This window comes from Drosophila virilis, chromosome 2 (genome assembly GCF_030788295.1).
Source record: "Drosophila virilis strain 15010-1051.87 chromosome 2, Dvir_AGI_RSII-ME, whole genome shotgun sequence".
Lineage (NCBI taxonomy): Eukaryota > Metazoa > Arthropoda > Insecta > Diptera > Drosophilidae > Drosophila > Drosophila virilis.
Window position 1 is genome coordinate 11,657,104 of NC_091544.1, and position 18,115 is coordinate 11,675,218.

Here is an 18,115-nt window from a genome sequence, read left to right on the forward strand (position 1 = left end):
CACTATTTGTGTATTTCCTGAAGCACAATAAAAGCCAAGATTAAATTTTGCCCATTTACATCTGAAGGTTAATATTTTCAAAACCAGTTGACAAACCTGCACACTCAGAGAATAATAATATGAGAAAAAAGTGTGAACAAGTTCAAGGTGAACAATGAGTAGCGAAGAAAACTAGCTGAAGATGTTTTCCTTCTGAGTAGTTGTTACGAGCATAAGAGCATTTCACACAAAGACTATTTAAGGATTTCCCTGGAACGTTATGGAAATAATGATGGCAAAGGCAACATTCATTCATAAGCAGATAAGTATGCCCAGTTGCAAACCTGAAAGTTATTGTAAAAGCGCCGAGAATGTTGCCTTTTCATTGCCAATTAGAACTAAGTACTATATAATGAGCCCAGCATTCATCAGGCTCATTGAAAAAGATAGCTGAATAGAGCTGTTACCTCATTTGGAAGTGTACAAGTAGGTGTGCACTAGTGGGAAGTGACTAACTATAAGACACCCTCAACTCGGCGCCAAGCTGCGTAGCACTCTAGCTTCACACACACGCATTCACATCTACGCATTTAATGCTGCGGCTGTTTCACTATTTATCTATGCTCCGTACTTTGTATTATCAGTTCTTGATTAACTTTGGTGTTCATTGTCTATTGGTATATATGTATATGGAACGCAAGTGTAGGTAAATACCAAAGCCCAAGACCCAACAACTTTTTTTATAATTTTGTGGGGAACATTTAATGTGCAATAAATAAATCTGTATATACACATATAATGCAAAAAGATATATAATTTGATCCGTTCACTGGCAACAGATTTAAAACTAGCATGGTCGCCTGCACAGATCACAGCTAATAAGAAGACCTTTGTATATTCTATATCAATTTGGCTGTTAATGCTTCGCAAGTATATATATATATATATATTTTATGGAATCGGACACATTTCACTCCGTCTGTTTAGAGCATTAACACCAAACGATTATACCCGTTCTACTCACTAGCAATGGGTTCAAGGTAAACTGAGAAAAATGATTTTGTAGTTGTAGATGAGCTTAACCATTCATCTTTCAATTGCCACTTAGTTCTATATAGTTTAAGTGGAAACCAGCAGTTTTAGTTGGGAAGCAGCTTTTTAGTTGGAATTCGCTTGAAATTTCTGGATACATAAGGATACAAGGATTCTTCGTAATTTCATTTAAAACAATTATTTTTATGCCTGAACTGCAAGCTAATTGTAAGGGAAAGTCTATCTGGTAAGCCTAATTAGGCGTTCAGCATATCCAAGAACTGGAGTCTCGAAGAGCAGAAACATTTGGCAAAAATTTCATGGAATCGTATTTTAATTACGTTTTAATAGTAAAGAAAATTATTTAAAGCGAAGCTCTTGTCATTGAAATACGTTGTAAATATGATTATTAACAAGTATTAAAAACGCTGCGGACTCCGATAAGCTTTTGAAACTGTTGGCCAAGAACCCTGTAGGCGACGTTAAATTAATTGTTATTTTCAATCTGCTCTCAAGGAGATCAACACTCGTCCTTAAACCAAATTTATTTGACTTAATACTTTAAATTGTGGTACATTTTGTGAATGTGTGGGCGTGCAATTTAAATATTAACTGAAGCTATAGACTCGATGCCATATTTGATTAATGGTATCGAGTATCGAGTTTAGTCATATAAATATTACACATACGCCCTGTTGCACGGAGTTCAGCAATTGTTAACTGCCCGAAAAGTAATGTTGAAACAAGTGTTGAAGTCTTTGCAGTTGCTGATGATGCTGTCACGCGACCCACACGCTCCCAAAGTTCAGTGTTAATTGCCAAGCCCCGAAAAAAGTCGTTACTAAAAAAAATAAATAAAAAGTAAGCAAGGCCAGACGCAAGACTCTGAACTAATTAAATGTTGGCCAACGCAGCCACAGCCAGAGCAGCCCGGGCAGCTGCAGGGTAACTACGTAGTATGTAAATTTTGGAGCTGCTTTGCGTGCTGAGAATTTGCCAAGATGCTAGCAACGCCCACAGGTGTCAGCCAAACTGACGCCTCCCAAATGGCAGCCAGCTGTCAACGAAGCCAGCAATTGCAGCTGCTGTGTGAAGAGATGTGCCCCACGCCCCCGCCTGCTCTGGTAAGGCGTTGCCTGGCACACATATCGTATGCTTCGCTATATATATATATATATATATATATATATATATATATATATATATATATATATATATATATATATATCGATAGCTCTGACACTGGCTGCGTCTTTGATTGGAATTTGTTCATAAAGTCTGAAATGAAAAACGCCTGACAGTCTCCGAGTGGCTGCGCCCTCAACCAAAGACGCCTCCAGAGCAGCCTCTAAAGCACCCGCCTTGTATAGTCATTACGGCGTTGCGTCGTGTTGGTGTCTTGTCTAATGGTATGCCCTATAAATGGCAAGAAAAGGAAACTGTTGGTTTTGCGAAAACGTATGTGACAGCCAGTAGAGGGCTTCCTCGACCAATTATGATATTTCTTGAGCTGCATTACCAACCGAGGCGATCCAAGCCCAACAAAAGTTTTCCGTGGTTCACAAAGGTTCCGCAATATTGTTTATTTTTGGTTATCGAAGTTAGCTAATTCTCAGTACTGAATTTCTCGGTTAGCATTTAACACTCAAATTTTTATCATTTTCAAACAATTAAAATAAATATTTTGGGGCCGTACTATTAAATGGTATGTTTTGGCTCAGGCTCACTTAACTAGTCCAGTTAGTGGTCATGTTCAAAAATAATGGTATACTGAAAAACAACTTCTAAAATTATTTGTATTTTTTTTTGAAAAGTGGAAAGTTTTTTTTAAATGTGAAACAAATTTCTGAAAAATTGAAAAAGCAAGCAAGTTTTAGAGTAAGAAATATGTATAATTTTTCGTAATTGTAAAAAAATTATAAATATTTATAAATTATAAATTTTTCAAAACCAAGAAGAATGTTCTAAAATTTAGCAAAAATTTAATGTAATGCAGTTTATATTTGGGTTTTATCTAGGGCTAAGCCATTTACGGCAGCTTGGCACTGCGTACAGGGTGTCTCGAGATCTGGCACGCTTGATTTTTGTTTTGTTGTTTTGTTTCAGCAACTTTTGTTTTTGCTTGTGTCAGATACTCAGTCAGTTTGTTGGCTGTGGCTGACACGGGCAGACGTGTATTGAGCCATGTTAACGGATGTATTTTGGTGTTTTAAATGGAATTGGTCTTGTTGTTGTTCTTGCAGGGAGTTACAAGCCGCCAGTGGTGAGTGGCTGAAGGAAGCCTATGCGTCCTGCGAGTCTGTCGATCATTTAAGCACCAGCGACGTGTTGCGAAAAAGTATACGTCGCTCTTGGACCATATCAAGTGAGTGTGCTTAAAAGTAATCTAATTTTATTTGTGTCTGAGCTATACCTGCTTGCAGATCCCGAGGACGATCCGAATAATCCGAATTCGCAGCAACCCGTCGCCGACAATCTGTATCCACAGCAACAACATTTAATTGAGGCTCAATCGGCAGGCAGCTATCCCTCGTTGCATCAAAATACGCTGCATCAGCAGCTGCAACAGCAGCAGCTGCAACAGCATCAGGCGCCCCCGCAGCCGCGCCAGGCGCACATCATTAATTATAGTAGTGGCAGTGCCACGCCCATTAGTGGCAGCAAGTGGCATTTGGGGCGTCGAGTTTTACGCCAATCGACGCTGCCCAGCACACTGAATAACGATCCGAATCTGAGCGGCAGCGGTGCCAATTTGGCCAATTACAATTCGGCGAATCTGACCGCGCCCACCTCGCCGCATAAGCTGCAGAACAATCCGCTCTATCCGAGCGCCTACAACAGCGACGATATCATCCACATGAACACCGCCGCCGACTGCGACAACTACACCCAGATATTGATACAGGAGCCGCAGCCGCAGCTGGAGGCAGCGGCGAGTCCACCCACGCATAGCCATCGACTGCAGGTGCGCCGCCAGTCGACTCTGCCGGCGAATCCATGCCAGGCGCCACCCACCATTTACATGTCCACCTCACCGAATCGCGTCTATAGCCGTTCGCCGGAACGGTCGCCGGGCGAACAGCAGCGTTATACGCCTTTTACGCGCCAGACATCCTTCCCGGAGCCGCCGAGCAACTATCATCGCACCAAGTTGCTGCCCAGCACAGCCAATTTGCCGGCTCCGACCAGCCAATCCTCGTCAGCAGTCACAACGGCCACTGCGCCGCCGCTCAACTACGAATCGCAGGCATCCAGCATGGCCAGCGATGAGATGGACTATAGTCAGACTTTTGGCAAGCCACGCATGATGCGCCAGGCCACATTGCCCAATCCCGATCAGCACGTCAAGCTGCTACCTACATCGCCGCCCAAGCGCCAGACCTCTCCACAGTTCCGACGCTCGCCGGAGTTTACACGCCAGCAAACGCTTCCAAATCCGGAGGCTTTTAGTAGCGGTAACACGCTGACCGTGCACCAGGCTCCACCGGCCAAATTTATGCCCATCTCGCCGCGCACCAAACAGAACTTCTTGTTTCCCAGCGTGCAGAATCCACGCCAGTTTCTCTCACAGCAGAATGTGCCCACTGTGGGCGCCGTGGATCTTGGCAGTGGCGGGAGCGTAGCCAGTACCGCCGGGGAGCAGTACTCGAGCAGCCAGAGCGTCAATATACACCATTCGCGTGATCCGCACTCCAAGATGATCAAGGTTCGCAGTCACAGCAACGAGGAGTACTCGAACAGCAACAAGGCCCATGTGGAGAGTCGCCGCCTGCTGCCCGAAATACCCACGACACAGCGCTCGCAAAGTCGCTCTCCTAGCCGGCTGGTGCGGCAGGACTGCCTGAAGGAGCAAGAGCACGGCTCCCGCACCTTCGGCGAGGCCAAGCAGCAGTTCAATCAGTTTCCCGATGTCAGCGAAGAGCTGGAAACCCAGCCGGAATACGTCGACTACTTTGGCAACAGCGCCACCAGTTTCCTGGAATCGGATGAGGTTCAGTACGAGAAAAACTATAATGCGGGCTTCAGCAGCGAACCGCGCATCATTTACAACGATGGCTCCGATGATTCTCCCTACAAGCCGAGAAACACGCGGCCCATTTACAGCGCCGAGAACGTGCTAGCGGGCGGCGATGGTGGCTATGGTGCGGCTCCACTGCCCGGCTTTTATACGGACATGGGTGCCACGGGCCATATGATGCACAGCGGTGCGGCCCTACCACGCACTCCGCTCATGCACAATCGAATGCGGCGACGTCAATCCCGGGAGCTGCCCATGCCTCAGGAAGAGTACGGAGCTGGCTTAGGCGAAGCGGCTGCAGCAGCAATGGCAACCACAGCCCCGAGCGCCTCAGCAGGTGCCACGGCAGCAGCAATGGAGCAGAGTGCAGCAGATCGTCGCAAGCCCGAGCAAATGCGTTCCGTGTCGGAGGATTCTGGAGCCAAGACGGCGCCCAAGCCCGTGACGCGTCGCTCCTTCTCGCATCCCGAAAAGGACTCAACGGTAACAGGATTAGTTTTGCCTTTGTCGAATGTTTTAAGCCAATTTAATCCAACTTTTTGCAGCCACCAAAGAAACTGGAGACCTCGAAAATACCCAGCCCCCGACCGCTGGCCGATATATTGGACAAGACGCGCGGTGGCGCCTCGAAGATTCCCCAAGCGCGTCGTCGCAACAGCCGCGGCGACGAGGGTAAGTCCAGGCTGACGATTTCTAATAGTTGCTCTAGTTGCTTTGTGCACCCGCGCAGCAGTAGAAACCTGTAGCTGGTTAGCTTTAGTTAGCTGTAGTTAGTTGCAATCACCCGATTTATTAAATTTGTGCACCCCCTCCCCGCTGCCGCACGCGGCACAAACATTAACCATTATATAGGTAGAGTACCACAGCATCACTACTCCTTCCATGAACTGCTTAAGCACCAGAACTCTGACCTAACCAATCGCTTGAAAAAAACGCCAATTCCCGTTAACACAGTCCCAGCTAAAGAGGATGAGCCAGCCGCAGCTAAGGCAGCAGAGGCTAACGACAAATGCCCCAACGCTGCCAGCAGCAAGGAGGCCAGTGAGACGGAAGGCGCCGCAGCGGTAAGTGACTCCCCCCCCCACACACACACTAATCAGAGCTCCACAACTGATGCTTAATCCCTTCCAGCAGCACACCAGCACCTTGGGGGAGCAGGAGCTGCAGAATGCAGTGGAGGCAGCTGCCGTTGTCTTCAAGAAGGTCGTGCTGCAACGACGCAAGGAGAAGGCAAAGGAGAAGGCCGCCGAGGAGGGTGAGTGCTAATGACCAGCATCTCCACTAGCTCTTAAATTATGTAGTTTGTATCTGTCTGCGCGTGTGTGTGTGTATGTGTGTGGTTTCGGTTGTGGTATTGGTTATGGTTGTGTGTGCTTGGCGTATAATAAGCTTGGTGACGGTGCCCCGTGTCTAAATTAAGTTTTTCGCTGGGTTTCGCTTTTCCTCTAATTTTACGCACAAATTAATTAGGCGACACTTTGGTGCCGCACGGGGCTAGGGGGAAGGCAGAAGGGAGAAGTCCTGCGCTTGATGTGGGTCATTATTGCCTTTATCATTATTCACTTTAACCACCCCATTGGCTTTTGTCCTGCTCTTAAGTATCTGGGTATAATTATAATTGCAAGCATTTTTCGAGATTTGTCAAAAGAACCAAAACTTTGTGGGTTGTGGCTGGCAATAAGTGCAGCACTTTGAGGGATTAAGGAATTTAAATTGTGACTGCCGCAATGCTCTTGTTTGAGCTGCAGCTAAACAAAGAAAATATTTACAAATACAATATACAGACGGTGTACCGAAACAACACTCGCTGTTAATAAACCCATTTCAATTGCCGCCTAAAAGTGTGCTTCACTTTTTGCGCATAGCAAAAAATTTGTGAAAAATGAAAACATGTTCAAAATTCTTCGATACTATGTATTTACTGGATATAGCGAGCATAACAATGTTATCCTTTGTGCGCACTTACTGTAGCGAGTTGACAGAACGAACTCGCAGCCTTACACTCTGAAAAATACAAATGAAAAATAATCCGCTTCAGCTAGATAGAACTAGGTGTAGAGACGCACTCATTTATATATCGTATATCATATCACAAAGGCGCGATAAACTCCGAAAAAAAACTACGTAAGAAAGTGGCGAAGATCTAAAGATCGCAGCTAATCTCATGACTCGAACCAAGCTTGTGTTGATATAGCAACGTCTTATGATTAGTGACATTTCAAAAAATTACCTTAAATCCTATACTTAAAAAAAAACCGATATAAATGATTGACTTTAACAAATCTTATAAAATCGGATAAATTTGACACGGCTTACAATTAATGTACAATTTTGAACAATCCTTTAAAATTTTCCAATTTAAATTATTCTTCAAATCATTTGCTGCTGTAGTTTGGCCTCAAACTAAAAAGAGTAGCTGGACAGTAATTAAAGATAATTCCAAAAATTTAAATAGATAAGATAATTTCTAGAATTGCGATTTCATCAATATGAGAAAACTCCTTTACTCAATCATATAAGTAATGGAAAAATGTATTTCTTTGTCTATATTTGTAAGAGTTATCGCTCATTCAAATGTTTCCTTTCAAAAGGAAATTGAATTTTTTAGAGTGCACGTTTTATGTGGTTTGTTGGGGAACCATGAAATATTTTCACACACACAGGACGTGGCAGCGAACTCATAAATCGCCCACAACACAAAGACAGTGGAAAATGTGCGTTTGTATTTTCCAACAATACAAACGTTTTTTTCTGCCCCCGAAATGCTTTTGGCATCTATTGTTATGTTTTAATTTTCTGTTTGTTTGCGAGTCTCGGGGACGGCCACTTCGAACCCGAATCCATTCGAGAACTACAATCAGGACATTGTCGCCCACGCTTTGGAAGTTCGCTCAAGCGCCTCGTCTACTTGGGGGCTAGATGTCGAAAATGTATCGTTAATCTTTAAGCGTGCACCTGCCCGTTGAGTAGAATCGTGAAGCGGGCAACCACTTTCCGAAACGAGCCAATGTGAACGTACCCCAAATATTTGCTTTGCGGCTGCCAGAGGCTTGTGCAACATGCATGCATTTCCCTGTGTTTTGTTTGCGCAAACACAAGGAATCTATCGGACAAGCTATCGTGCCTGCTGCAAAGGATTCGAGACTAGAGGTTGGTGCGGCCTGGCCTAAAAAGCTTTTTGCCAAATCTAGCATTAACGCAGCTCGAGTATTAAAGATAAAACCGCAAAGCAAATACTTTGGGGACACATTTCGTCTGCCTGGGCCAGCGAGATGCGAAGAAAAACACAGGCAGATGGTAAGCTATGTGAAATGTGGGCAAGGGAAAGTCAAAAATGCAAAGCATTTCCTTGAGATCTGCATAAATATTAGCTTAGGTGCGAAATTAGATCTATTAAATAGCTGCGTTCTCTAGGGTTAGGCGAGTTGACTCCAGATCATAATACGGCTGCTGTTGGATTGCAAGGTAGCGGTGTCTGGGTGGTTGTTCAATAGTTTAATAGGTATTAAGCCAACCGGTATTTGCCACTTCTTCACATTAGTTACAAACAACTTTGCTCAAGAGTCTTCAATTTGTCGATAAAATAAGCTAAACCATTTCAGAAAGAAAGTGAATTGAATGTCGCTCGAGAATTGTTTTGATATGCTGTAATATAAGTATTAAAAATATGAGTATCTAATGGTGACAAGCGTTACAAATGTATCTAATTAACATAAGTATTACATAACCACGCAATATTTATACATGCACATAAGTACATAACAAGCTTAACAAATAGTGGACTAACCCCATTGTAGTACATAGCTTTCCAACCACCTAGACCGTCTAAGCTCTTGTGGTGGTGGTGCATTACCCATGCTAAAACGTGCCTAAAACCCGTATCTCACCTGTGATAAACCAGTATTTTCCATTGTCATTCTGTGGTGTCGGTCAACGTCAAGCTAATTGAGTCGAAAAACTGCTCTACAAAGAACAAAACAAAAAACCCACCCCATTAATTCACAGGCTCGCAGCTGGCAGCTGTCGCTTCCGGTGACAGCAACGGCGATGCCATGGAAACCTCGTCGTCGTCGGAGCTGGAGTTCAGGTGTAACTCAGCGGCCACGGCGGGTCAGTCGCAGTACAGTGTCGAAGCGGATGAGTTCAAGCTTGTTTTTCTAAACTCGGACTCGTCATCGTCGTGCAAAGAGGAGGAGGAAGAAGAGGATGACGGTGACGGCAATGATACGGATACCGCGTCGAGTTCCTCCTGCACATCCACGCATCAGTGCCACAGCATTGTGAGCAATGTAGAGGACTGCGATTGGGATTACTTTGAACCCTCGATGATTGCTGCAACAACAACAACAACCACAACCATGATTGCCTACGCCAGTTCAATGACGCCCACAACGCCTACGCCGCCGCCACGGCTGCGGCGCAAATCCAGCGACAGCGATTCCCCCCTGCTGCAGCGTCGCCAGCAGCTGCGTAGCTATTGCTCCAAGATACGTGAGAGCGACACCGGCACCGACGAGGAGCTGCATATGCAAGCCGAGAGCAGCTCCCAGACTAGCTCTGATCAGAACCAGACGCCGCCGACGCCCACACTGCCACTCAGCATGAAGGCGCGCATCAAGACGCGCTTCCTCAAGAGCCACCACCACTATCAGCACCATCATCACAGCCACACACCTAGCAGATGCGGATGCAGTGGGGCAACAACCCCACAGCAGCCCCAATATGTGCCCATTCCCGTGCCGGTGCCCATACCCGTGCCACTGGCCGCCTACCACAACTGGCAGCTGGAGCATACAGGTGCGCCGTTGCTCGAGCAGGACGAACACCTGGCTGCCTCGCTGCAGCAGCTGTGGCAGGCGGCGGCGGCAGCCTCGTCGACACCAAGCTCGCCGCAGCAACAGCAGCAGCAACAACAACAGGCAGCAGCTGCAGCTGCCGCCGCCGCGGCCATGGTTGCTTATTCACAGCAATTCGCCGCGGCCAGCAACATGTTTGATGCAACACCACCGGCAACAACCAAAAGCTATCAGCAATTGCCAACAACAACAAGTCAACTGGGCGGCGGTTTCAAGTCCTCGGCGCCGGAGCTGAGTGCCTCGCTGGGCTCGCTGATGACGCAGTCGCTGTGCTCCACTGCGTCCACGTCTTCATCAACAACGTCCGGCTATGGCACAGCAGGTCGCAGCCTGGAAACATTAGCCGGCTGTCTGTGTCTGGCACAGCAACAACAACAACACCAACAACAACAACAGCATCAGCAACAACTACAGCAACAACTGGCCAGCCAAATGGCTTTCAAGCCAGCTCCAACAAGTTTAGGTTTAGTATTGCCGCGCACGCCGTCGGGTGAGCAACAACAAACGCGTCGTTCGCTCTGTGTCGATGCCGATGCCATTGACGTCGACGTTGACGTCGCCACAACGCCCACAACAGTGAGATTGTGTAATGCGAATGATAAAAGCAGCAGCGAGTGCGACTGCGACTGCGACGCCAGCAACAGTGTTAAATTTAGAGCACATGTTGATGTTGCCGCTGTGCCTGATAAAAGCAAGGCGATGCCAGCAGCAACATTGACAGCCAAGCTGCCAAATAAATGCCAAAATCTATGCGAAACTGTGCAAAACAGCAGACCAACAGCAGCAGCAGCAGCGGCCACAGAAACGCAAACACAAACACAAACAGAAAAGACAGAAACTGAAAGACAAACCTACCTGGCGAGTAACAACCACGACGACGACAAAGACGAAGCAGCGGAGGCAGCAGACGAAACAAATATACATAAAAATCAAGTACCAGCAACAGCAGCAACAACTACAACAACTGGAGCCACATTGAGTGCGGCTGCTCCTGCGGTAATAACTCGTTTCAGCGGTGGCGGCCAAGTTGCAGTCGAAAATGTTGAGATTGTTGCCGCCGTTGCGCCTAGAGAGCAACAACAGCAACTGCAGCAGCAGCCACAACTAGAGCCGCAGCTAGCGAGGAATTTGTCCTCCCATCGGTTTATAAATAAAAAACCCACAAATATGTCCGAGAACGAGCCAAGTGAGGCGGCGGCGTTTGGCCATTTGCGCAGCGAAAGCTACGCCGCCAACAGCAGCAACAGCAACTGCAGTAGCAGCAGCAGCAGCGGCAGCAACAGTGAAGCTGAAGATGAGCGCAGCCCACGCAAATTGGTGGAGCGCAGTTACGATGTTGCCTTGGCCATGCAGGCGGAGATGGAGAAGCCGGCAGTGGCACAGAGGCCAGCAGTGCCCGTGCAAATGGTCCATCACAGCACCACCGACGGCAGCAGCAGCAGCAGTGATTCCAGCAGCTCCAGCTCTGAGTCATGTGACTCGGATGACACCGGCACCGTCGCAGATCGGCGACCCAAGCGCAAGCGTTTCAACAAGGTGTTTGTAGTAAATCGACAGGTGGGCCAGGCGGCGCGTGCCAGACGCAGCTCATCCACCGAGGGAGATTCATTGTCCTCCTCGGATGCAAATCTCGAAGATTCATCAGATAACGATACGGATACCGAGCGCACCGACTGTGGCATTGTGCTAAACTACGTAAAAGCATTGGCCGAGGAGCAGGAGGAGAAAGAGGAGGCTGAGCAACAACAACCAATTGCAGAGGCAGCGGCAGCCGCACGTGATGCCAGCGACGAAGATGAAGAAGATGATGATGAAAGTGAACGCCGCGTTGCCAACTCAAGCGATGAGCTTGCCAACTGCATTGTGGTTGTGGGCGGCTGCACCGACGACGACGCCAATGCCGGCGGCGTTGTGCTGCATGGCATGCGCGCTCTGCCAGACGTCGAAGAGGAGGAGCAGGAGCAGTCAGAGGAGCAATCAGAGCAAAGCATTGACCAGCCGCTGCCATTCGAATTAAGCTCCGTCCTGGCTGCTTGCGATGAGCTGCACAGCATTTCCAACGATGTGAATCGCCTACTGGCGCTGCACAAGCAAAACTCCCAGCTGGAGCTCAAATTGCAGCGATTGCGTCGCGGCGTAGCCGAAATCAATGAGGATCATCTGCTTTTGCCCAGCACTGCTGCGGCTGCCGCCCACATGGAGCAGCAGCAGAAGCCAAGCGAATGCAGCAATCAAATGCTTAAAGCAGGGTGTGCACCTAATACACAGCAGGCGAAGAACATAGAGGAGGCGGTGGCCCAAACAGAGGCAACCCTCGTGCCGGCCAGTTGCCATTCCCAGAAAGGCGTAAATGTTAATTCTAATGACGAAAGCGAAGCAGCGAAACAAAACGAACCAAGCGACGCCGAGGGTAAACATGTAAACGAAGAAGAACTGACAAAGCCAGAGAAAACAGAGGCAGCGACTCTTGGGTTTTCATGCCAGCAGCGGCAGCAGGTAAAAGCAAACACCGATAATAAACTAGCAGCCAGGCAAACAACACCAGCAACAACAACAACAGCGACAACCATCGCAGAGCGAACAGCTGTGCAAACGCTGGCAATGGCGGAGGGGGGCGCAAAGGGCGGCGGTATACGCAGCGAAGCATGCAAAATAAACGACGATTTGTTCGTCGACTCGTCGAACTCTCACTCTCTCGCCATAACGAGTAAAGCACCTGAACCACAACAACAACAGCAGCAAGAAGAACAGCAGGTAGCTGGGAGAGCGACAGCTGCTGAGCATAAAGAGAGTGCGCTACCTGTTGCTCACAAAGCCGATTGCGCAGCCGATGTGAAGTCGCAGTCGGCATTGGAAACGGCGGCGGCAGCGGAGTCAGTCGAAAATGAAATGTTAAACGTTGCGGTTGAAGAGCCAAACGCGCGCCTAACGTTGTATACTAACAACAACAACAACAACAACAACATTAATAATAATAATAGCAGTAGTAATAATAACAACAACAACACTGGCCATAATGACGGCGATTTCGCAGCACAAAAGACAAAAGGCAGCAGCAACAATGTTGTCGTTGTTGTTGGCCAACACAGCAGCAGCAGCAACAGCAACAGTGACGTAGTGAATGTAAATGTGAATGTGAATGAAGCATCGTCGCGTGTGTTTGAAAGTTGTGAAAACGAATACGACAAAATATTTGGCAGTCATCAAGAACTGCGAATCAACGAACCAGCAGCAGCAACAGAGGCAACAGCAACAACAACAGCAACAACAACGACGACAACAACAGTTGCTGCAGTCAAGAATTCACTTTCAGCCAAATATCGCAGTTTAGTGATGATTACAAAAGACAATGAAAGTGCAACAACAACAACAGCAGCAGCAAAAACAACGACGAATAACGACGACAACGATTATGAAATGGCAGCGATTGGCAACAGCAACAACAACTTTGGCCAGAACTTTGGCAATGAGTCAGACGATACGCTGCGCGCCTTAAACAACGACATTGATTTGAGAGCGGAGCTCGGCGTCGAACTGTTGCCAGTGACGCCAACGCCAAGTGAGCGGGAATTGTCGCGTGATTCCTACAGCGTGGACTCGCTAAATGAACCGAGCGTGCAGCCCAAGCTCAGCCTGGACGATGGCCTGGCCGATGATGATTCCTGGGTGGAGGAGCTGAGTCAGCGCGGCGATGGCGATGAGGAGGAGGATGAGAATTTGAGCAATGCAACGACAACACCGACAGCCACCGATTCGGAGGATGCAGAGGGTGATGGCGAGCTGGGCGGACGCATCATGTACATGGATCGGGAGGAGGAGTTGCGAGGCTATAATCGATCGGCCATTGATTTTACTCTGCACACCATTGTCGAGGAGAGTTGTGAAGAGAGCGAGGTGGCCTCCATGCGTGCCGACAACGAACTGGAGCAGGAGGAGGAGGAGGATATGGCGGAACGCAGGCGCATGCGCACGCTGCAGCATCATCATAGACTCAGCGCCTCTGAGCTGGAGAAGTACTTCTTCTTTGGCCTGGGCGATGGCAAAGTCATGAGCTCCATTGACACGCGCGGCGATGATACCGCCTCAGAGGTCAGTTCCGAGTGCTCCGAGAGTCTGGACTCGTTGCCGCACGATGATCAGCTGCTGGATGGCGCCAACAGTGCCGCAGATTTGGCCTCATCGCGCCTGGAAAAGTATTTCCTCTCTGGCTTCATGGGCTTCAGCGGCGGCGAGAAACAGGCGGAGAGCGACGAGAGTGGCGGCAGCGTTGGCAGCGACAGCGAGGGGCATCCCAGTCCCAGCCAGCGACGCAAAAGGCTGGTGCGCGCACGAGGCACGCCACGTAGTCACAACTCCTCGCTAGATAATCTGCTGCTACCCGAAGCGGATACAATGGACGCATCGACAACTGCAGCTGCAGCAGCAGCAGGGGAGGACACATCAGAATCGGAGGCAGGCTGCGACGATACCGTCATACACATGGCCAACGCAGTAGATCGCGCCTCCGATGGCAGCTCCTCGGACACCATCAAGCGCAAGAAACAGCTGCGCAAGCGTCACGATTCGCTTGACGAGAAGAAGCTGCACGAAGCAGCAGATATGGGCACATCTGGATCTGGAGCCGGAGCCGACTCACATACGTCCACGCTGGGCACAGCTCAGGCCAAGAAGCAGCAGCATCACAGCCGCGACAGCGGCTTTGTGGGCAGCAACGATGATCTATTAAAGTCAACCGAATGCGAGCCCTGCAAGTCCCCCACGCCGGCACTGGGCCAGATCAGCGAGGATCGCGAGCCGCTGGCTGCAGCGGCTGCACTCAGCCTGCCCAAACTGGAGCTGCCCACCACAAGCGCAAGCGCAGCTGCCACCAACAGCACGCGCCGCATGACACTGCAGCCGCCGGCAGCAGCAGCGACTGTGACAGGCAACGTCACCACCAGTTCGAATCTGGTGCGCAAGGATAGCTTCAACAACTGGAGCTCCGACGAGGAGACCAATCTCATGATGAGCAAAATGCGTCAGTTCTTCAAAACGCTCATCGTGGCCACGGCCAATGCACAGCAGAGTCAGACCCAGACGCAGACGCAGACACAGAACCTGGCCCAGACGCAAAACCAGAGCGGTGGGAGCACACCTAGCTCGGTGCGGCGGCTGGCCTGCAAGTCGGGTAAGTCTCGACCCGCACAGTTGGCATATTTCGAGAACGAGCTGACGCGGCTGATGAAGACCGTGCCGGGCATCAATGATGAGCAGGTGCGCGAGATAGTTGAGTATCTCAGCAGCGAAGACACCTGGTCGGATTCGTATGACTCCTCCGACTATACAAGTTCCGACTTGGAGGGCTCCGAACACAAAGGCCACCTTAAGGCGCAAATCTCCGCCAGCTGCCAGCAGATAATCAACAAGTTCGAGGTGGATGTTGAGGGAGTGCGCGGCGATGGAGGTTTGCTGGACGAGACGCATGCGCTCAATGGCGACACGGCGTTTGTTTACCAGAAGCTGGTAGCCTCCTTCAGCAAGGTGGCTGCGGGGGATACCAGCGAGGCAGCACCACAGCCGAAGCCAGTCGAGGCGGATGGGGATCACTTGTCCACGGGCAGCACGGAACAGCGCTCGCCGCAGCTGTTTGCCAAGGTCATGCAGCACATAGGCACCCGCTTGGTGGCGCTGATGCACGAGGTGAGCAGTGGCAATGAGACGCCCACATCCACCCGACACAGTCGGCGTGCGCAGGCCAAGATCTCAGCCACCACAACGGAGGATGAGGAGGATGAGGTGGAGCAGCAGCTGCAGCTGAAGGCGCTGCCATTAAAGCAGCTCAAACTGCGCAGCCGCTCCCATGATCTGCTGCTGGATGGCGGCACCAACTCTGGACAACACACACAGCTACATGGCCAGACGCCTGGTCATGCGGCGAGTCATCAGCAGTCGGCGCAAGCGGGCGTTGGGGCCGGCGACAATACCGGAGAGGAGTGCGGCGTGGCCAGCGATTACGAGCGATTCTCGTGGCGCGGCAGTTTTGAGTCGGCATTACTGGCTAATGGCGATTCCAGAACGAGGCTCAGCCAGCTGAGCCAGCTAGACAGGGACAACTCGTCGTCTGCGTCCGCTTTGGCTGTAGCAAAGCGCAGATCTGCAGGCGACCTGCTGTTCAGCCAGCACCAGCAGAGCCTTAGTCGCGAGCAGCTGGATCGCGTGCGCTCCTGCGGCAGCATTGGCGGCGGCGATGCCCATCATCATCAGCTTGAGGCATCGCCCGCCAAGCCCTGGCTATCATCGGCCAGCTCTTGCGCCGATTCCGCCAAGGATGTGCGCCGCTCCAGTGTGCCTGATGCCATCTACGAGACAGACTCCAGCGACGAAGGCCAATCGGCCCAGTTCAGCTCGAATCGCTCCACCTTGCCGCGCAGCCTGACCGGCAGCGTGCCGGTGGCCAGCACCAATTCGCTGCCACGCCTGCCCACCAGCTCGGTGGCTTCAGTGGGCGCGGCCTTCACCAGCACGCCCATCACCAAGTCGCAGAACGCGCTCAACTATACGCCCTCTTCCACGGGCAGCGCCAAAAGCGCACGCTATCGCTCGCCAGGCTTGGCGGCACGTGCAGCTGCCGCCAACAGCAGCGGCTGCGCTGGCGTTGGCTCTGCCAGCTCCACCAGCAGCGGCGGCAAAAAGCTCGGCGGTGGTCTCCAACAGTTCCTCTACTCGAAACGGGATGCACGCAAACGCCTGAACATGTCAGCGGGTGAGTTTAGCAAGGCCTTCGTTTAACTATCTTGCAGATACATTATCCACGCACACACACACACACACACACACATACAAACACACAAACACAGATACATGATTCTCATACAGAGTTCACATTCTGCGAATGCTCAGCATTTTTGAGATGTTTACCTTTTTACATGGCGATTAGCTTCCAAGTGGTTCCATGCCTGAAATGCCAACCAGGCGTCAAAATGGCATGCGGCACATTTGGACACGTTCAGCAGCAAAGTTTACTAACCGCAAGCGCGAGAAGGTTTTTCAATAATAAATTGAGTTATATGTTCAAAGTCCTACAAGTCCTTAAATTCAAATCAATTTTTCAAGTTGAAACTTTTATGTGGCAATCGTTGAAGATTTTTTACATTTCATTTATTTGTTACATTTTACTGTAAGTCTATTGACTGTGGCTTCTCTTGGAATTCAAGTACAAATGCTCGTTTATTTTACTATTCATATCATTTACTTCTTGATAAAAGTCAAGCAATTAAGGTTCTTCATATATAATTTGAGTGAAAAGAACAACATTGTATATGCTTCTATTTTTTTAATTTTTCTCGGAAATTTTGTGATTTGAGGGGCATGCTACTCTAATATCAGAAGTGCATATAGAAATTAAAAATAAAAAATAAAACTCTGCAGAAATGTGATTTTGTACACAGAAAAAAAGGTGCAAAAATAAAAGTCTAAGCTAAACTTCGCTACCTTTAATTGATGCGTAAATTAGCTGACCGTTGCTGAGAGCTATAATTTGTACACGATATATGCGAATCATATAGGGAGTTGTCTTTGCAGCCGTTAAATATACATTTTTTCAGTATCTATAGCCAAGTCGATATAGTCATATCCGCCTAGTTATATTTACAGAAACTTAGCTCAGTTTTTAAGCTATATTGATAAAGTTTTCAATAGATTAGCATTTTAATCAAAGTCGACAGTAACGAAAGCCTTTCTCATTCCTCTGTCTTAGCAACAATTGTTTTTTCATTTATTTTATGAAATACTTGCTTCATTAAATCTTTAGCAAGCTTAAAGAATCAACTGTTGCATTTTCGATAAGAAATTGTAGGTGAATTATGCTAAAAATGCATTGCAAATTTTCTACATGTTTGGGTACTTTGACTTCGCCACATCGATAAACATGTTTTTTATTTTGCCTATTAAACAAAAACGTTATGTAAACTTTCTGCTAATTAACATCGTATTTCTATGCTGAATGTATCCACTAGATTGCTTGTCTGGCAACGCTGCTCATCATTTTACTACTTTTTCTGCTCCAGGGCTTTATTAGTAGCTCGCAGTATTCCCCCTGCCTGCACACCTTACCCATTCGCTCCAGACCAGAATTCTATGTGCGTTGGCCATCTATAGATAGGGCCGTGGCTTTTATTTTTTTTTTGTCCAAAAGCAACCCAATCAAGGTCAATTAACTGTATCCATATTAAGCGCTACGCTCGTTGCCAGC

At 48.7% G+C, this 18,115-nt stretch overlaps 1 protein-coding gene across 8 annotated transcripts in view; it reads left to right on the forward strand.

The window, feature by feature from the left end:
• Window positions 1-18,115, forward strand: part of btsz (bitesize) — a 58,158-nt gene that overhangs the window by 33,568 nt on the left and 6,475 nt on the right. For 3 of the 8 annotated variants that reach the window (XM_032440257.2, XM_070207639.1, XM_070207640.1), the window contains 6 exons: window positions 3,255-3,376; window positions 3,435-5,512; window positions 5,575-5,701; window positions 5,882-6,093; window positions 6,161-6,284; window positions 9,035-16,627. In XM_032440257.2, the coding sequence (XP_032296148.1) occupies window positions 3,255-3,376; window positions 3,435-5,512; window positions 5,575-5,701; window positions 5,882-6,093; window positions 6,161-6,284; window positions 9,035-16,627 (10,256 nt within the window). The remainder of the gene's footprint in view (window positions 1-3,254; window positions 3,377-3,434; window positions 5,513-5,574; window positions 5,702-5,881; window positions 6,094-6,160; window positions 6,285-9,034; window positions 16,628-18,115) is intronic. The other 5 variants (XM_032440258.2, XM_032440259.2, XM_070207638.1 and 2 more) reach the window with 5 other exon arrangements.